The sequence below is a fragment of the Terrapene carolina genome, unplaced genomic scaffold (genome assembly GCF_002925995.2).
Source record: "Terrapene carolina triunguis isolate 2854851 unplaced genomic scaffold, T_m_triunguis-2.0 Scaffold192, whole genome shotgun sequence".
In the NCBI taxonomy this organism is placed as follows: Eukaryota; Metazoa; Chordata; order Testudines; family Emydidae; genus Terrapene; species Terrapene triunguis.
This window is the reverse complement of record NW_020664543.1, coordinates 25,724,146-25,745,416: the sequence shown is the minus strand read 5'-3', so window position 1 is coordinate 25,745,416 and position 21,271 is coordinate 25,724,146. Positions and strand designations below refer to the sequence as shown.

General features: G+C 45.0%; 1 protein-coding gene across 6 annotated transcripts in view; it reads left to right on the top strand.

Moving 5' to 3' along the window:
• The window catches only part of MAP2K4 (mitogen-activated protein kinase kinase 4), a 168,274-nt gene that overhangs the window by 71,730 nt on the left and 75,273 nt on the right, over positions 1-21,271 (top strand). For all 6 annotated transcript variants that reach the window (XM_029912140.1, XM_026654640.2, XM_026654642.2 and 3 more), the window contains one exon: positions 3,074-3,176. In XM_029912140.1, the coding sequence (XP_029768000.1) occupies positions 3,074-3,176 (103 nt within the window). The remainder of the gene's footprint in view (positions 1-3,073; positions 3,177-21,271) is intronic.

Here is a 21,271-nt window from a genome sequence, read left to right as displayed (position 1 = left end):
AACTGCAGAACTGGAATTAATTTGCAAACTGGACACCATTAAAGTAGGCTTGAATAAAGACTGGGAGTGGATGGATCATTACACAGAGTAAAAACTATTTCCCCATGCTAATTTCCCCCCTACTGTTACTCACGCTTTCTTGTCAACTGTTTGAAATGGGCCATCCTGATTATCACTACAAAAGTTTTTTTCTCCTGCTGATAATAACTCACCTTAATTGATTAGTCTCGTTAGAGTTTGTATGGCAACAACACCCATTTTTTCATGTTCTCTGTGTATATATATCTTCCTACTGTATTTTCCACTACATGCATCCGATGGAGAGGGTTTTAGCCCATGAAAGCTTATGCCGAAATAAATTTGTTAGTCGCTAAGGTGCCACAAGTACTCCTTGTTCTTTAAGCTTTCCAGACACACACAGCTCTTCTGCATGTCTGGGAAAGGTCCTTCCAGCATCACAGGTAAATGCAAGGTGGAACAGATTGTTTAACATACGTGGTTAGCACATATTGTAAGAGACCATTCAAAATAGATTTCAGAGTCGCAGCCGTGTTAGTCTGTATCCACAAAAAGAACAGGAGTACTTGTGGCACCTTAGACACTAACACATTTATTTGAGCATAAACTTTCGTGGGCTACAGCCCACTTCATTGGATGCGTAGAATGGAACATATAGTGGGGAGATATATATACATACAGAGAACATGAAAAGGTGGGAGTTCCTCTACCAACTCTAAGAAGCTAATTAATTAAGATGAGCTATTGTCAGCAGGAGAAAAAAAACTTTTGTAGTGATAGAGTGATAGTGAAATAGAACCAGTACACAAGTATCCTCACACCTTCTTGTCAAACTGCCTTAAATGGGCTATCTTGATTATCACTACAAAAGTTTTTTTTTCTCCTGCTAACAATAGGTCATCTTAATTAATTAGCCTCTTAGAGTTGGTAGGGGAACTCCCATCTTTTCATGTTCTCTGTATGTATATATATCTCCTCACTATATGTTCCATTCTGTGCATCTGATGAAGTGGGCTGTAGCCCACGAAAGCTTATGCTCAAATAAATTTGTTAGATTCAAAGTAGAGTGGCCATTAACACCTCTGCCGTCATAGGACAAAGAGAGGGGTTAGTGGATTACAGATTGTTGTAATAAAACACAAATCCAGTGTCTCTGTTCAGTCCATGATTGTTAGTGTCTAGCAGAATGATGAATTTAAGTTCCCAGGCTCATTTTTTGAACATGTTGTGCAGGTTTACTTAGAGGATGAGGACTGATAGGTCAGTGATCACTTTGTGAAAAGTGTTCGCCCACAGGTGATAGGGTGTTTTTGTCTTTTATCATTTTCCTGTGTGAGTTCATGTGAGAGCATAGTGATTGTCTGGTTTCACCCATGTAGTTGTTATTGGGGCATCTAGTGCCCTGCATAAGGTACACCACATGTGCTAGGCATGCATAGGACCCATGGATCTTGAAAGGTGTTTTGTGGGGGATGTTGATCATTTTAGCAGTGGAGATATGTCTGCAGGTTTTGCGTCTGTACTGGCAGGGTCTAGTGCTGCTTTGAGTTGGTGTGTCCTGCTTTATGGGGAGTTTACTTGATGATGAGATGATTAGTTTGAAGAGGTTTGAGGGGAGGGGTTGTTTGAAGGTCAGAAATGGGGGTTCAGGAAATATTTCTTTCAGGACGGGATCCCCATCAAGTATGGGCTGTTATTGTTTGATGATACCCTGTATGGTTTCCTGGGTGGGGTAGCAGGTGACAACTAGGGATGTGTGGTCAGAGGGGATTTTATTTCTGTATTGAAGCAGGCCCTGTTAGGGTATTTGGGTGGCCCATTCCATGATGAGATCTACTTCTCTCGTGGAGTGTCCTTCTTTGGTGAAGTCAGTTTTAAGTATGTTAAGGTGTAGATCTTGGATTTTCTCCTCAGAGCATATTCTGTGGTATCTGAGTGCCTAGCTGTAGACACAACAGATTTCTTAGTGTGTTTGGATCTGTGAAGGTAGGTGTGGTGATCCGTGGGTTTCTTGTATATGGTTGTCTGTAGGGTTCCGTTGCTGAAGCTGATTGTGGTGTCCAGGAAGCTGATGCTAGTGTGGGAGTGTTCCACAGAGAGTTTAATGGATGGGGTGGTGATTGTTTTAAATTGTGGTGGAAATCCATGAAGGAGTTTAACCTGTCAGTCCAGAGGATGAAAATATCATCAATGTATCTCAGGTATATCATTGGTTTCGTTGTGCATTTGTCTTGGAATTCTTCTTCAAGGTGGCCCATGAAGTGGTTGACATATTGGGGAGCAGTCGTAGTACCCCTGGCTGTTCCCATGGTTTGGATAAAGTGTTTGTTGTTGAACGGAAAGTTGCTATGGGTGAGGCTGAAATGGATGAATTTGGCAATGTGTGTTGGTGTGGATATCTGAGTGTTCTCTGCTGTCTTGTAAATAATTGAGGCAACCAGGTATGCTGTCGTTGTATAGGGAAGTGACATCCCTGATGGTGAGGACAGTATTCTGAGGGAGTAAGGTAATATTGCGCAGTTTGTGGAGGAAGTCAATTATGTCTTGGAGATAGCTGGCCCTTTGTGATGTGGTCTGTCAGCCTTAACTCCATTTTAGCATTGTTTTTTGTCTGGAAGTTGCTGGAGAGCACATATTGGCATGTACAAGAAAGAACAATAGTTGTACTACTTTTATAGCTTCTTTCATCCACAGATTTCAAGTGCTTTACTGGACATCTCAACACTCCTGTGACATGAGAGTTTTGAGATGTGCATTTTACAGATGGGGGAAAACGCAGGTGCAGAGAGGTCAAGTGATGGGGAAAAATGAAGGTGCAGAGAGGCACCCAAAGTCATATAGTGAGTTGGGGAGAGTTAGGGAATGAATTCTGATTCCATTCCTCTTTTCTTGCCACTAGCATTGTGTGCTAATGCTAATGTGAAATACATTTCCCTTTCCTTACATTTTATGTTTTTGGGATTTTTGTTGTTGTTGTTCTGGTTAATTCCAGATGCTTGCAGAACAGGATATTTTATTGCCCACAAAAATTTTACTTTCTGTTCATTTCTCCCAGGTAAACGCAAAGCATTGAAGTTGAATTTTGCAAATCCACCTTTCAAATCCACAGCAAGATTTACTCTCAATACGTCTGGAGTTCCTTTCCAAAATCCTCACATGTGAGTATAAAATCAAGGCTCCACTGATGAAACAATTCTGAAATTATTGTGCTAACATGTAATGTTAATTTAAAAGTAGTTTCATTGCTTCAGTTATATTATAGGCTGTTCAAAAAAAACACTAGTTCGAATCAGTGTAAAAGGGTTTGTTTTAATGATTTTTAATAAATTATAAAAAGGATAAGCTAGGACTCTTCCTGTCTTAAATTGGGGCTACTGCCTTTCAGGATTTGATAGAGAGCTGTCACTTAAATTATAGCTGATACACAAGCAGATTGTGCCTATAACTAATTTCCAGTTCTGTTCACTGTCATTTTCCTGTCTCTCTATTCAGTGCTTATTGCTTTTAATTAAAGATGAGTTCTTGTTCCTGTGTTTACTTGTGAAAAACATATAAATGTGATACACTGTGATACACTGTGTAGCACTAAAATGAAAAGTAGTAGACTGAAAAATGTAATTTTACCAAAATCTATATCTTGGGGAATTACTTAGTGACTAGATCTCACTGAATTTTCAAGCAAGATAGTCAGGAATAGTTTTATGTAAAAGTTGAATGTAAGTGGAGAACAGAACTGCTTCTGACATTAAACATGATAAAATGTCACAGAAAATATTAGCTTTGTATCCTCAGATCCACCAATCTGGATTGATGGGTGACCCACCCACAACCTGTAAGTGTGGCAGAGCTCAGCTAGTGTGCAAAGATGTCCCTAATTTTTCCTCTTCAGGTTTCTTTAACAGATATCAAGAGTTATGCCAAAGGCGAGTCTCAGAGACTGTCCCTGACGTTTCCCCAGCTGTCTGTGGTGCTCCTGGACTCTTTGGTGGTGTTTTTGTTTTTAATATGCTTCTGCTTTGCATGTTGCTGCACCCTCCCTTTAGCTCAGTGCCTTCTACTTCCCCAGAATATATTCCCTGAGGTTTGTTCCTGTCTCTGGTAGCTCCCTCTGTTTTGGAGCTTTTTGAGCAAGTTTCAGCTGAGTTAGGAAAATATTTCTGATACTCAAGTAGTCAGTGCTGGTAGGTGAAAAATATAGAAACTTCTTGTGAACACTTCAGCAGATCTTAGGGACATCATCCTCCCAGAACCAGGATAGAGGTGTCCAGCTCTCTTTTCCTTAAAATGCCCCACACTTAGGGGCCATTCTCTCTCTCCCTTTTTAAGCACAAACAGATTGTGTCATTGGCTGGAGGATTCCAGAATTTTCCAGCTAGTCAGTCTCTCTGTCTCTGATGATTTTCCACAGGAGGCTACCTTGGAGCCTTTCCTTTTTTCAGGCCCTTCTCTCCACCCTGCTTCATAAAGTATTCAGTCTCCCCTAGTGGGTCATCTCTAGTGACTTGCCTTCACAGTGTACCTACCTCCAGTGGTCTCTGTCTTGGAGTCTATCTGGGAAATAGTGGTTCCTGTCAAGCACGGACGAATCTTCTGCTGGAAGCAGTGACATCTTAAGTTCCATATTTATGCAAGTGACTCTGGTCACGTTGCTCTTTAGTAAGTACTACTCTGGTGATGTGGGCATTGCAGTTGTGAAAGGGGCTGGAGATCAGGATGTTCGCTAGGATAATTGGTTCTCTGGAGCACAGTGAATTTGGACTTGTTCTGGGTTAGATACAGTGTTAAGCTAACAGAAGGTGAAGATGGAACAATGTGTCTGCTGTGTCTGTTTGAAAGGTGGATTAGCTCATTTTTATAGACTCAGAGAGGTGTGTGATCTGTCTCATCATGGATTGTGTTTCAGGATTGTTTCTTGCTATGGGAGGCCTGGACAAGCTGAGAGAACATCTTTTTTTATCTTTGTGCTCTTTATTGTTGTCCTTTCTGGGTTCTCTTTTTCAAAGACAAGACTCTTGTCTTTTGATTGTACTCCTTGCCCAGTTCCACAGGTCTGTGCTCCTGTACACACTGGTGGGCTGCGGCATGTGACTCCAAATGCGCTTTTCCCTCTGTGGAGAGGCCTTTCCGGTCCCTGAGCAGGGTGGGAATTGTTTTTCTAACTTTTGATGAGAAAGATTGCTGGATGATTGATTTGGATTGGATATTTCAGACCATCTGGCTCCCACTTTTCAAGGGCCATTCTGACTGAGGTTGTTTTCTATTTATTATGTTGCTGCTTCTTCTCCAAGCCTTGTGGATTGAGTGGTGTTGGGCTTTTTGGTTTCATGTGTCAGTGCTGGCTCAGCACAGTAATGCTGACCTCCCCTGTCTTGATGGGTTTTGCTGTATACATCCCGTTGGTCCTGATGGGTGGATCTGAAGATACAGAGAGGTTAATTTCTCACATGAAATTTAGGTTTCTGTGACTTGGATCCACCAATCCGGAGGCTGTCCCATTGTATCTGCCTCCAAAAGGGCAGAATTTGATGTTGTCAAATTATTCTTTTACCTTTTTCTTCTTTGAACTCTGGAAATAACTTATGGGAAGCTGAGAGGAAGTGGTTAGTAGTGACCAGCAGGTGCCACGAAATGTAATTGCCTATTAGTTGTATTCTGCTTGATTGACAGGTTGTGATCGGGGAACTGATCAGGCTGGATTGGTGGATTTTCAGGTAAGAAATTGTGGTTTCTTATTATGCAAATGAAGAGAAGGGTAATGAATGGGGTTTTCTGTTCTGTTGAGGCTTTTGTCAGGAAGGAGGACGTGTCCGTATAAATTCTGCTACTGAAACAAAGACGCCACTACAGAAGAGGTGACCAAAGTTTATTCCACAGGCCAAATGTGTCCTTCAGAATTCCACAGTGTAGGCTGAAGTCACCCTTATGTTTCATGCAGAGGAACCCCATCCAAAGACCACAGTTCTCAACAAGCAATACTCTCCATATTGAGCCAAATGATCTGACAGAGCTGCCTGTCGGCTTTTAAAGTCTTTGTGGGTCATAGCTCTACTAAATATGAGTATGGCTGCAACCCAGTCCATTTTTATGCGGCCTAGGTGTGGCCCTCCTACTCCTGCCAGTGGGCAGAGATTAGATCCCCCCTCCACACTCTCCATCTGTGAGCTCTTCCTGTCATCTTGTTGAAAAAAATGGAGAACAGTGTGAAACAATAGCATCCGAGATAACCTTGAGTTAGGAGCAGAGTTTTAGCTTCTGTGATTCTGAGGCAGCGGAGTAGCTATGTACATTGGCTGAATGGTGCCAGAGGGAGGGGAAAGATCACTACTAAACCAGCTGTAAGTGCTTCAGGTAGAGATTTGAGGTACACAGGGAAGCTTCCACAGTGACAGCTGTGTTGTGCCTGGCTCGGTTCACTGTGATGAGCCAATCATTTTCTTTAATAGTAAATAAATATCTCAATTTTTTGAAAGAAAGTAGATTTTTTTGGGCAGTTTCAGTATGTGATCTGGGGTAAAATTTTCAAAAGTGACTTTGTGTCAGATTTTTAGAGGTATTTAGGTGTCTAACTACCTTTACAAATATGGGCTGTAGGCATTTAGGAGCCTAACCCCAATACTCTGTGTGTGGTGACAGAGGGATCACACACTCACCTCCTAGCCCATTGGGGAAGTCAGTCAGGGTATCCCTGCAGAAGTTATGCTCCATTTCAAGGGACCAGAAAGTTGAGAGACGAGGATGTTGATTAACCAAATACCCTGTGCACCTACTCAGTGCAGAAAATGGAGGGTAACATCCATTGGAGTCAGTGGCAAAACTCTCATTGACTTAGTGGGGCTAGGATTTCACCCTAAACATTTTCTAAATTTGGGGTAAATCAGTTAAGATCTGGTGGGGGAGTTAGACTCACCTTTAAATAGAAGCCTGACTCAGAGTGACTTGGACTGAGATTACAAACTGGGATGTATTTCAAAACAAAGCCCTAACCAGTTTGGAACTTGGCTCCCTGAACACGCCCTCCTACATGATCCCATGGGGCAACACCACCTTAATGAAGTCAGCAGAGGGAGGGGAGGAGTCATCGCCTCTGGACCTTACTTGGTCTGACAGAACCTGGATTTTAACTTAAGGGCAGAGGGTGCAGCTCATCTAAAATATCAGGCTCCTATTGACTGGCTGGATGCAGTTGGAGGTTACTTTTTGAAGTGTCTTAGTGTTGGTTGGGTTAATCTCCCATGGACAATTCATGCTATAGATTTCGTCTTTAAAAACTCTCTTCCCCTGAATAAAGGGCCCGTGGCTGCTAGGCTTGGGTGCTTCTGAGAAATCAAGTTAATTGCCCTTGTTCTGGATGACATTGGTGTGGCTGCTTTATGGGAAGGTTCAGACTGGAGGATGTCAATTTGAAGCATCTAATACAGTGGTCTCTAACCTTTTTATGCAGAAGATCACTTTTTGAATTTAAGTGCAACCCAGGATCTACCCCACCCCTTCCCTGAGGCTCCTTCCCTTCCCCAAAGCTCCGCCCACTCCCTCCATCCTCTCCCCCCCGTTGCTTGCTCTCCTCCACCCTTACTCAATTTCACTGGGCTGGGGGAGGGGGTTAGGGTTCGGGAGGGGGTGTGGGCTCTGGGCTGGGGACGAGGGGTTCGGAGTGTGGGAGGAGGCTCCGGGCTGAGCCTGGGGCAGGGCGTTGGGGTGCAGAAGGGGGTGAGGGGTCCGAGGTCTGCAAGGGAGTTTGGGTGCAGTAGGGGGCTCCGGGCTGGGGCAGAGTGTTTGGGTGCAGGAGAGGTTGTGGTGTGTGGGCTCTGGGAGGGTGTTTGGGTGCAGGAGGGAGCTCTGGGCTGGGGCAGAGTGGTGGGGTGCAGAAGGGAGTATGGGGTGCTGGCACTGGGAGGGGGGTCAGGGCTGGGGCAGGGGATTGGGATGCGGGAGGGGGTACAGGGTGCTGGCTCTAGGAGGGAGCTCAGGGCTGGGGCAGGGGATTGGGGTGCAGACTCCCACCGGGCAGCACTTAATTCAGGTGGCTCCTGGTCAGTGATGCAGCGGGACTAAGGCAGGCTCCCTGCCTGCCCCAGCCCCACACTGCTCCCGAAAGGGGCCAGCGCGCCCCTGCAGCTCCTGGGAAGGGCAGGGGACATGTGGCTCTGCGCACTGCCCCTCTCTGCAGGCACCCTCTCCTCAACTCCCATTGGCCACAGTTCCCTGTTCCCGGCCAATGGGAGCTGCGGGGTCGGTGCTTGCAGGCAGGAGCAGTACACGGAGTTCCCTGACCCCACCTCCCGGCCACGGGGGCGTGCTGGCTGCTTCTGGGAGCAGCGTGGGGCGGGGGCAGGCAGAGCCTGCCTTCGTGGCAGCCCCGCTACACCGCTGGACTTTTAGCAGCCGGAGATCGCGATTGACTGGGAGAGTCTCTAGGATCAACCAGTCGATCGCGATGGACCGGTTGGTAACCACTGATCTAATGGAAGGGATTCGAGTGGAGGATTTTAGAGTGAAGATGGATTCTAGTTCTTACTACTGTACATGGCTATCGGATCATGAGTAGGGCTCCGTGTCTGTCACGCAGGTCGCGGAAGTCACGGATTCCTTGACTTTCCAGAACCTCTGTGACTTCTGCAGCAGCCAGTGTGTCTGATCCCAGGGCCACCCAAGCAGCTGGCGGGGCCCACTGCTCAGGTGGCCCCAAGGCCAGCCACACCAGCCGCTGCTGGAGTGGCCCTGGGGCTAGCCAAGCAGAGCCTGCACAGCCGGTGCAGCCACTGTCGACAGCCCCCAGCAGCGGTCCCAGGGCAGCTAGAGAAGCTGCTGTTGGTGATTCCTGGCAGCTGGTGCCGCTGGCCCCAGCCCCAGTCCCGGCCCCCAGCAGCGCCCGCCCCCACACCCCAACAGCGCAACAGCGCTCTCCACCCCTCCCCCCCCCCGAAGATTTAGTTACGGGTATTTATAGTATAAGTCATGGACAGGTCACAGGCCGTGAATTTTTGTTTATTGCCCGTGACCTGTCCATGACTTTTAATAAAAATACCCATGATAAATTGTAGGCTTAATCATGAGCCTTACCACTTAATGAAGCCTAAAAAGAATGAGCAGTTTGTTTAGCCCCAACTGTGGCCATGATTACAGTGTCTATTTAATGAGTTTAGTATGGATATTCTGGCATAGTATGACGCTTTTTTCCTGCATAGCTGTACAGTACTTAGCACTGTCATCATGATAATATAACGCAAAGGCAGAGAAATACCATAATATGTAATTGTTTTGATGAGCTTTAAAAATATTGTATCTATTCAAGTGATTTATGTTGATGAAAAACAAAATTCATAGTATTTACATTATGCAGGGTGCAAGGTCTGTGCAGTGTTTCTGATCAGCTAATAATTCTGCCTCTTGGAAATAAAAAGTCTTGTTTAGAAAAACAGTGTAATTCATCTAAATGGTATGTCGATAGCCAAGGCCGTGATTCAGGAATGCACTATACATATAAAATGATGGGGTCTAAATTAGCTGTTACCACTCAAGAAAGAGATCTTGGAGTCATTGTGGATAGTTCTCTGAAAACATCCACTCAATATGCAGCGGCAGTCAAAAAAGCAAACAGAATGCTGGGAATAATTAAGAAAGAGATAGATAATTGGACAGAAAATATCATGTTGCCTCTGTATAAATCCATGGTATGCCCACATCTTGAATACTGTGTGCAGATGTGGTCGCCCCATCTCAAAAAAGATGTATTGGAATTGGAAAAGGTTCAGAAAAGGGCAACAAAAATGATTAGGGATATGGAACGGCTTCCGTATGAGGAGAGATTAATAAGACTGGGACTTTTCAGCTTGGAAAAGAGACGACTAAGGGGAGATATGATTGAGGTCTATAAAATCGTGACTGCCGTAGAGAAAGTAGATAAGGAAGTGTTGTTTACTGCTTCTCATAACACAAGAACTAGGGATCGCCAAATGAAATTAATAGGCAGCAGGTTTAAAACAAATAAAAGGAAGTATTTCTTCACACAACGCACAGTCAACCTGTGGAACTCCTTGCCAGAGGATGTTGTGAAGGCCAAGTCCATAACAGGGTTCAAAAAAGAACTAGATAATTCATGGAGGATAGGTCCATCAATGGCTATTTGCCAGAAGCTGTGAATGAGCAACAGGGGATGGATCACTTGATGATTACCTGTTCTTTTCATGCTCTCTGGGGCACCTGGCACTGGCCACTGTCGGAAGACAGGATATTGGGCCAGATGGACCTTTGATGTGACCCAGTAGGGCCGTTCTTATGTTCACTTAAACACTTGCATAAGTCTATGCCATTTAAGCATGTACTTAACTTTAAGCATGTGCTTATGTTCCATTGAAGTCAATAGGATTTAAGCACAAGCTGAAGTGTTGTCTTGAATAAGGAGGCTGCCTTTGATGGGGGCCTGACAAAAAGGTAAAAGTGAGTATTATGGATGAGGTGCTTTACTTAGCTATGAGGTGCATGAGGCAATACACAATCCTTTCATAGTCACATTTTTTATTATGGTTGCATTTATAGTTTATAAAAGGTTAATCAATGATTAATAGACATATACATGTTATAGACATTTCTAGTATGTATTACAGATGATTATAAACTTTGGTGGAAGGTGTTAGAAATGGTTATTAGCCATGATTATAAGCAATTTATTGATCTATAATCTATAATAACAATTCACCATTCACTCTTCCTAAACTATTTATAAATGGACCCTTAAGGTAAAGTGTGGCCCCTTTCACCTTCTGTCTTCTGCATCCAAATGGAATTTAGTTCACAAGTAAAATTAATGTAGTCAGCTCAGCCAAGTTCTTGTTGGTTATTGGTATGCATTACACAAGATCTACAGTAATGTATGACTAGCAATCCCTGCTGAAGACAGACGCAAATAGAACGAATACAGGAAGGATTCTTTGACTGGCGCGGTGGTGTATGGAATGATTACACAGAATCTGTCTGCACTACACCTGGCTCTCATTATAATAGTTAGAACTGAATAGTTCATTGAACAAATTTAGTAGCATACTTTTGAATGCAGTGATTTAGGTTTTGGTACAGGCTTTCTGGGAAGGGTTGTTATTCCTGCAGTGTACTGGTATTTTGGTACCAGGTTCACCCTGCACAGTTTATCCTTGTGTACTAGGATATGAGTAGATGTAAGGACTGTGCCTTGGTTACCTATTCTTCAGTGTATTCTTTCTTGAGCATTGACTCAATGAGCACTTTTACACAGATAGCACACATCCGTCTGTTTCTGTGGCCCCTCGGTCACTAGGTTGTCTGAGCATGTACCATTACAAGCTAGTTTGGAAAGCTGTCAGGATTAAGTGACTTCTTGTAAAAGTCATGAGCCCGCCTTCTGAAGTACCTGTTGGACTGTCAATCTGTTTTACCTGCTGCTCATCCTCATAGAATCTGAGCATCTGGTCTCTGATTTTTCCTGGCACTGGCTCATCCTTATGTAGGCTTCTGGCAGTGCAGTGGGAGCTGAGAGGACTCACCAAGAGGCTTTGCAGCTGACTGCCCAGTGGAACAATAGGCTCGTGTTGTACAGTGAGCCTCCTCTACTGATGCAAGATTAGAGTCATAGAGTTTAAAGCCAGAATCCTTCATGAGCAAATTCAGATCCTCTTACAAGTGGGACTCTGCATCTTCCTTCACTTTTGTTCAGTTTAAGGAGGTACCAAGGATGTTGTTATTAAGGTGGAAAGGGCTTTGTGGCTAGGGCCAGAATCTCGTGAATCTAGTGCCCCAAAGCTCTTAGATAGCTTCTTGTGCATTCTTCGTGGCTTTTTATTAACTGGTTGCCAGCTGCTTTATAGGTGAGATACTTACATCTGGGTGAATAAAACGTCATGCGTAAATTATTAGACAAATTTCATCTCTTTCTATTTGCAAATTGTCCAAGAACAAAAGTGGAATTTTCTTAAATTTCCTTGTTCAAAATTATTTCCCAGAAATGACCTGTGAATAATTCTGGGTCTGTTGCTTGTCTGTAACAGTTTATCACATGTACTTGATATTCAAGCACACTTAATTGGACGCTATTAATTGGGCACAGGTCATATGATACCTTTCTGTTCCCTGACGGGGTGAGCAGAGCTCACAGTAGGTTTTGGGTCAATAGGATCTTTCTTTTCCATTCTTCATCACTAATAACTTTCTTGATAAATTGTTGGATTGTGTCTGGATATTTGCATCTCTTCAGAATATGACAGTTCAATTGTCTAAAGATATCTGTGGCTGAAGATTGTGAAGAGCTGGTGTGGTTTGCAAAGCATCTTTGTTTAGTGTCTTTGGCCTGGTGAAGGGGACCTCCTCTTTGAAGAAGATATTGTTGAGATCATCTTTGGAATCTGGATTGCAGGTGTTACCGGAAGCTGTTTCTAGCTGCTGTTTTCATTTTTCCTACTGAGTTTTAGGATTCTCTCTTAACATGGCAGTCTTACAGCGCAGAGATTCTGCACTGATGTTATTTGTAGGTAGGTAGGGATGGCAGGGAGAGAGGTTGTTTGATAGCTTTGTATTTATTAAGTTATTCTGCACCCCGATTAACTTCTTTTCCTATTCTCTAATTTGTTTCCACTGTAAGTCTCTGTGCCCTCTGCTGAGCAGCTCTTTGGTATCTGCCATGCCTTAGTGCAGTGGTTCTCAAACTTTTGGACTGGTGACCCCTTTCACATAGCAAGCCTCTGAGTGCGACCCTCCTTTTAAATTAAAAACACTTCTAAATATATTTAACACCATTATAATTGCTGGAGGCTGACAGCTCGCAACCCCCCATGTAATAACCTCACGGCCCCCTGAGGGTTCCCAACCCCCAGTTTGAGAACCCCGCCTTAGTGAATTGCTGCAGAAATCCCTATGGCTCCAGCAGCAATAGTGATATGAGAGGACTGTTTTCTTCTTTCTCACTGGTTTTGACATATAAGAATCAGAAAGCACTATGCTGCCAGAACTTCTGGTCTTTCTTCTCTGACACCAGTAGGTTCTCTAACTTGTGAGACGTTCAGCTACAGCTTCCGTTCACTCCAGTGGGATTTGTGGATGCTTGTCACTCCTGAACATGTGGACACTTATATTCAGGTGCCTAAATCTAACGTAATATGATATCAGGTACCTATCTGGCTCCCGTCACCGTAGTATCTTAGTGCTTCATACTCTTTTTAATATATTTATCCTCACAAACTCCTGTCAGATAGGGAAATGCTATTTATCCCATTTTATAGAAGGGACTAAGTGACCATTAAGGACACACAGGAAGTCTGTTGCACAGAAAGGACTTGAAACTAGATCTCCAGAGTTCCAGGCTCGTGCCCTAACTACTGGCCGATCGGAGCCTGACTTTAATTACTTGGTTTTGGAAAAGTTGGCCCACCTCTGCAGTAGTTAGGAGCCCACTCTGCATCACAGTGGTCAGAGCCTGGATAGTTCAATGGTGGACCTTTGAATTAGCAATTATTACTATAAAAAGTAATGCCTGCTCTTGGGCTGTGGAATGTCAAACTGATTGCCAGTTCTGTCCTAGGAATTGAGACCTCTGGCTTTTCTGCAAGGTGAAAGGGCATGAAGAACTGAGCAGTCAGTGAGTCATGGAGAATGATAATTCCCTTACTTGCTGTAAGAATCAAGTAGGTATGTCAGACTTGGAGCAAAGCCTGTCTGTTGAATCTCATTACCTCTGTGTGGTTCAGCTGCAATGAGTTACAAGTTAGGGCAATTAAGTATGTGGGAGACTGGAAAAGTAGAAGCTGGTTGTGTCCTTGATAGTGGGAGGAAACAGAGGTTCACTGGTGCTATCAGTTATAGGGAAGGCCAACTAGCAGTTAGATATGTTGGTACAGTCATCTCCAGCAGGCTGAGAGAGACCTGGAAAATGGTAGTTAATTGTCAAAAGCTGTTAGCCTGGCATGGACTTCTGCACACTGTCTCCTTGAGCCATCAGTTGCTGGCATGTTGGAGGGATTGTAATGGCTTCATAATCATAGCTCGTTCTGGAAGGGAGATAGACAGGACTGCTACTCCCCACTTTATCCAAAAGCCAGTATTTTCAATAGTATATTTAAGATTAATAGATTCCAAAGCCAGAAGGGACCATTGTGATCAACCAGTCTGACCTGCTGTATAACACAGGCCAGAGACCTGCCCCAAAATAATTTCTAGAGCAGATTTTTTAGAAAAACTCTTTTGGCCACAGTGTCGCACTGTGAGCTTATGTTCAGCTGATTATCCACCATGACCCTTAAATCTTTTTGAGAGTCACAGCTTCCCAGGATAGAGTCTCCCATCCTGTAAGTATTGCCCACATTCTTTGTTCCTAAATGTATACATTTACATTTAAACATATTAAAACACATTATTTGCTTGCTCCCAGCTGGCCAAACTGTCCAGATCGCTCTGAATCAGTGACCTGTCTTCTTCATTATTCACCACTCGCCCAATTTTTGTGTCATCAGCAAACTTTATTAGTGCTGATTTTATGTTTTCTTCCAGGTCATTGATAAAAATGTTAAATAATGTAGAGCCAAGAAATGATCCCTGCGGGATCCTGTTGGAAACACACCTACTCAGTGATGATTCCCCATTTACAGTTACATTTTGAGACCTATCCGTTAGCCAGTTTTTAGTCCATGTAATGTGTGCCATGTTGATTTTATATTGTTCTAGTTTTTTTAATTAAAATGTCATGTGGTACCAAGCAAATGCCTTACAGAAATCTAGTATATCATGTCAGCACTATTACCTTTATCAGCCAAACTTGTAACGTCACCAATAAAAGATATCAGGTTAGTTTGACAGTATCTGTTTTCCATAAAATATTTCTATTTTCCATATTGATTGGCATTAATTACATTACCCTGCTTTCATTCTTTATTAATCAAGTCCCATATCAGCCACTCCTTTATATTGCCTGGGATTGATGTCAGACTGACAGGCCTGTAATTAATCAGGTCACCCCATTTACCCTTTTAAAATATTGGCACAATATATTTTCCCATTCCAATAGATTAATGAAGGCCTTTGGTATGTCTAAGGGTATGTCTACACTACGAAATTAGATCGAATTTATAGAAGTCGGTTGTTTAGAAATCGTTTTTATACTGTCGATTGTGTGTGTCCCCACACAAAATGCTCTAAGTGCATTAAGTCGGCAGAGTGTGTCCACAGTACCGAGGCTAGCGTCGACTTCTGGAGCGTTGCGCTGTGGGTAGCTATCCCACAGTCTCTGCCGCCCACTGGAATTCTGGGTTGAGATCCCAATGCCTGATGGGGCAAAAACAGTGTTGTGGGTGATTCTGGGTACATGTCGTCAGGCCCCCACTCCCTCCCTCCATCCCTCCGTGAAAGCAACGGCAGACAATGGTTTCGCGCCTTTTTTCAGCCCAGACGCCATAGCACTGGGATCATGGAGCCCGCTCAGATCACTGCGGCAATTATTAGCACTATAACCAATACACGCATTATCCTGGAGTATATGCAGAACCAGAATCTGCCAAAGCAAAACCAGGCGAGGAGGCGACGGCAGCATGGTGACGAGAGTAATGAGGAAATAGACATGGACATAGACTTCTCACAAAGTACGGGCCCCGGCAATATGCACATCATGGTGTTAATGGGGCAGGTTCATGCCGTGGAACGCCGATTCTGGGCCCGGGAAACAAGCACAGACTGGTGGGACCGCATAGTGTTGCAGGTCTGGGATGATTCCCAATGGCTGCGAGACTTTCGCATGCGTAAGGGCACTTTCATGGAACTTTGTGACTTGCTTTCCTCTGCCCTGAAGTGCCAGAATACCAAGATGAGAGCAGCCCTCACAGTTGAGAAGCGAGTGGCGATAGCCCTGTGGAAGCTTGCAACGCCAGACAGCTACTGGTCAGTCGGGCATCAATTTGGAGTGGGCAGATCTACTGTGGGGGCTGCTGTGATCCAAGTAGCCAACGCAGTCAAAGACCTGCTGGTATCAAGAGTAGTGACTCTGGGAAACGTGCAGGTCATAGTGGATGGCTTTGCTGCAATGGGATTCCCTAACTGTGGTGGGGCGATAGACTGAACCCATATCCCTATCTTGTCACCGAAGCACCAAGCCAGCGAGTACATAAACCGCAAGGGGTACTTTTCAATGCTGCTGCAAGCCCTGGTGGATCACAAGGGACGTTTCACCCACATCAACGTGGGATGGCTGGGAAAGGTACATGACGCTCGCATCTTCAGGAACTCTGGTCTGTTTCAAAAGCTGCAGGAAGGGACTTTCTTCCCAGACCAGAAAATAACCGTTGGGGATGTTGAAATGCCTATAGTTATCCTTGGGGACCCAGCCTACCCCTTAATGTCATGGCTCATGAAGCCATACACAGGCAGCCTGGACAGTAGTCAGGACCTGTTCAACTATAGGCTGAGCAAGTGCAGAATGGTGGTAGAATGTGCATTTGGACGTTTAAAAGCGTGCTGGCGCAGTTTACTGACTCGGATAGACCTCAGCGAAACCAATATTCCCATTGTTATTACTGCTTGCTGTGCGCTCCACAATATCTGTGAGAGTAAGGGGGAGACATTTATGGTGGGGTGGGAGGTCGAGGCAAATCGCCTGGCCGCTGATTACACGCAGCCAGACACCAGGGCGGTTAGAAGAGCACAGCAGGGCGCGGTGCGCATCAGAGAAGCTTTGAAATCCAGTTTCATGACTGGCCAGGCTACGGTGTGAAAGTTCTGTTTGTTTCTCCTTGATGAACCTCCCCTCCCCCGGGTTCACTCTACTTCCCTGTAAGCTAGCCACCCTCCCCTCCCCCCTTCGATCACCGCTTGCAGAGGCAATAAAGTCATTGTTACTTCACATTCATGCATTCTTTATTAATTCATCACAGAAACGGGGATAACTGCCAAGGTAGCCCGGGAGGGGTGGGGTAGGAGGGAAGTGCCGGGTGGGGTAGGGGAGGAGGGAAGGACAAGGACACACTGCACTTTTGTGGAGGCCCCCCCACCGCGTTCTTGGGCATCTGGGTGAGGAGGCTATGGAACTTGAGGAGGAGGGCTGTTGGTTACACAGGGGCTGTAGCGGCAGTCTGTGCTCCTGCTGCCTTTCCTGCAGCTCAACCATACACTGGAGCATATCAGTTTGCCTTTTGTCAGCAAGCTGATGCCACCTATCCTCTTCAGCCTGCCACCGCTCCTCGCGTTCATATTGTGCTTTCCTGCACTCTGACATTGTCTGCCTCCACGCATTCTGCTGTGCTCTGTCAGCGTGGGAGGACAGTTGGTGCTCCGAGAACATCTCATCCCGAGTGCGTTTTTTTCGCCTTCTAATCTTCGCTAGCCTCTGCGAAGAAGAAACATTTGCAGTTGGTGGGGGGAACAGGGAGATTGGTAGTTAAAAAGACACATTTTAGAGAACAATAGGATCACTCTTTCCCCTTAAACCTTGCTGTTCATGTTACACAGCACATGTGCTTTCATTACAAGGTTGCATCTTGCCTCTTATATTGAGGGCCTGCCGGTTTGGTGTGAGAGATCACTCACGCAGTGCCAGGCAACAGAATTCGGCTTGCAGGCAGCCATGGTAAGCCACAGTCTTTTGGCTTCTTTAACCTTCATAACATGTGGGAATGGTTTCAAACAGCAGCGCCCTCATTTCCCATACCAAGCGGCCATTGGGTTGGCCATTTAAAATGGGTTGGCAATTTAAAAGGAGGGGCTGCGGTTTGCGGGTTAGTGTGCAGCACAAACCCAAATAACCCCCCCCCCCCCCCCCCACCCCCACACACGCAATTCTCTGGGATGATCACTTCACCCCTCCCCCCACCGCGTGGCTAACAGCGGGGAACATTTCTGTTCAGCCACACAGCCAAACAGCCGAGCAGGAGCGGGCACCTCTGAATGTCCCCTTAATAAAAGCACCCTGTTTCAACCAGATGACCATGAATGATATCACTCTCCTGAGGATAACACAGAGAGATAAGGAACGGATGTTGTCTGAATGCCAGCAAATACCGGGACCATACGCTGCCATGCTTTGTTATGCAATGATTCCGGACTACGTGCTACTGGCCTGGTGTGGTAAAGTGTCCTACCATGGCGGACGGAATGAGGCAGCCCTCCCCAGAAACAGGGGCTTTGCAAAGGCTTTGGGAGTACATCCAGGAGAGCTTTCTGGAGATGTCCCTGGAGGATTTCCGCTCCATCCCCAGACACGTTAACAGACTTTTCCAGTAGCTGTACTGGCCGCGAATGCCAGGGCAAATTAATCATTAAACACGCTTGCTTTTAAACCATGTGTAATATTTACAAAGGTACACTCACCAGATGTCCCTTGTCTGCCCTCAGGTTCCGGGAGCACACCTTGGGTGGGTTCGGGGGTTACTGGCTCCAGGTCCAGGGTGAAATACGTATCCTGGCTGTTGGGGAAACCGGTTTCTCCACTTCCTTGCTGTGAACTATCTTCAATCTCTTCATCATCATCTTCCTCGTCCCCAAAACCCGCTTCCGTGTTGCGTGATTCTCCATTGATGGAGTCAAAGCACAGGGTTGGGGTAGTGGTGGCTGCACCCCCTAGCATGGCATGCAGCTCAGCGTAGAAGTGGCATGTCTGCGGCTTTGCCCCGGACCTTCCATTTGCCTCTCTGGTTTTGTGGTAGGCTTGCCTTATCTCCTTAATTTTCACGCGGCACTGCTGTACGTCCCTGTTATGACCTCTGTCCTTCATGCCCTTTGAGACTTTTTCTAATGTTTTGGCATTTCGTTTACTGCAACGGAGTTCAGCTAGCATGGATTCGTCTCCCCATATGGCGAGCAGATCCCGTACCTCCTGTTTGGTCCATGCTGGAGCTCTTTTGCAATCCCAGGACTCCATCATTGTTACCTGTGCTGATGAGCTCTGTGTGGTCACCTATGCTCTCCATGCTGGGCAAACAGGAAATTAAATTCAAAAGTTCGCGGGCCTTTTCCTATCCACCTGGCCAATGCATCTGAGTTGAGAGCGCTGTCCAGAGCGGTCACAATGGAGCACTCTGGGATAGCTCCCGGAGGCCAATACCGTCAAATTGCGTCCACACTACCCCAAATTCAACCCAGCAAGGCCGATTTCAGCGCTAATCCCCACATCGGAGGTGGAGGAAAGAAATCGATTTAAAGAGCCCTTTAAGTCGAAAAAAAGGGCTTCGTCGTGTGGACAGGTCCAGGCTTAAATTGAGGTAACGCTGCTAAATTCGACCTAAAATCGTAGTGTAGACCAGGCCTAACAGAGTTCTCTTGAGGCATGCAGGTTGTTTAAAGACTAGTAAACCATATTGCTTCCTCTATGTAAAATAATGCTCTATATATGCAATGTGTGTACAGAAATTGAGCACTTAAATACTATGTTTATGGGGAAATCCTGGAATAGATTAGCTAGACAGAAGATTTCCAAAGGGAACTCAGTGTGAGTTTGTAGGCCAACAGCATAAATATGGTTGGAGTACATGATGAGAAGAAAGAGGGCAGAGAGAGGTGGAATTGTTTCTGTGCATCCTCCCCTTCATCAGAACTACTTGAAATGGCCCACAGTTGGGCATGTGATGCTTCTCTTAGAAGTCTGTTTAGAGGCAAATCGCCAATAATACCCCCTTTTAGTGCCTGCTTTCTCTCTGTGTGGCTTACTCTTTCCTCTTATCTAATAATATGGCTTTCAATATTACTTGTGCCTGAAAAGGGGGATTGAATGAGGGAGATTCTGTTGTCACAGTGTGTGTAATATAATGATAGAGATTATCTGAGAAATGTCTATTCCTTTCATCCTCTTGGATGATAGGATGGTTAGGGAAACCTTGGCCTAGCACATAAGGACTTTGAAAGATAGAGTTCTTGGTGCATCATATGTGAGATACTTCTTTGCTTTTTTATTTGAAGGTACACCTCTACCCTGATAGAACGCGACCCGATATAACACGAATTCAGATATAACACAGTAAAGCAGGGGGGAGCCCTTTAAAGTGCCACCCGAGCCCCACTGCTTTACCGCGTTATATCCAAATTCGTGTGGAGCCCCGGGCCCTTTAAATACCCGCCCAAGCCCCGCTGCCAGAGCTCCGGCGGTGATTTAAAGGGCCCGGGCTGGCTCCCTGCAGCGGCTGGAGCACCGGGCCCTTTAAATCACCACCGGGGAAGCCGGTCCAGTCCGGCACGGTGTGCTGGCCCGAACCCGATATTACGCGGTCTCACCTATAAGGCGGTGAGATTTTTTGGCTCCCGAGGACCGCCTTATATCGAGGTAGAGGTGTAATTTAAGACTTTAGAAGGACTGAAACATTTGTGTTTTTAAAGCAGTTTTTAAAATATGTATCTGCTTGCTGCACCTCTGATTGCCTTTGTGTACAAAGAGTGTGCACACAGTCTGGTTAGATCAGTAGTCATAACCCTCTAACTTTATTAGGTTGTCGGGTTTTCAGAATGTAATGTAACTAAAGCTCTTTCCTAACCCACCATAGATACAGTTAAAAGGAAAATACACTTTTGCTTTTAGCATTCTATCATGATTCTTAAAGGGACACCCCCAACTTGACACTTACTAAAAAATTAGTTACAAGTAATTTCAGGTTCTTCATCAGTCCATGTGTCTCCTACCTGTTTTTGTGATAATACAAGCACTGTTTACTGATTTTTTTTTTTTAAATTGTCTTCGTCTCTTGCTGTGTGAAAGACCTGCACGAATGGAGGAAATGACCATATGGGATGGGACTACAGTGAAGACCATGTGCTAGCAAAAGCACATAGGGCAGGCTTTGTAAAAGTACTTAGCATTAGCCTATCTTTGCTCCCATTGACTTCATTAACTTTTGCAAATCTCCATCAAAAAAAACCTGGGGTAGAACAGTCAAAAAATGATATTAATCAGTAATTAAAATACAGTAATTCATGGGTTGTAGTCAGGAGCGAATAGTGAAACTGGTCAGATACATTACTTTCTTTAAAAAAAAATCCATTAAACAGTGCTTTAACAGCCGGCCTAGCAGAGAGGCTCAACCCTCCACCCCTTAGCCCGTCTTCTGCTATCGTGAATCTTTTATCATGAGAACACATTTTGCTCTAAGAGAGAGCTTCCATGTAAATAACACCTGCTGCTTTCCCTTCTGCTACCAAGTGTGTATTTCTAGTCAAAACAGAAATCACATTTGCCTGATGTGCATCCAGGACACCACAGTGACACTACTGTTACCTGATGTGAATGGGTGCCTTCTGCCATTTCAAGATTAGTCCTTCCCTGACAGCC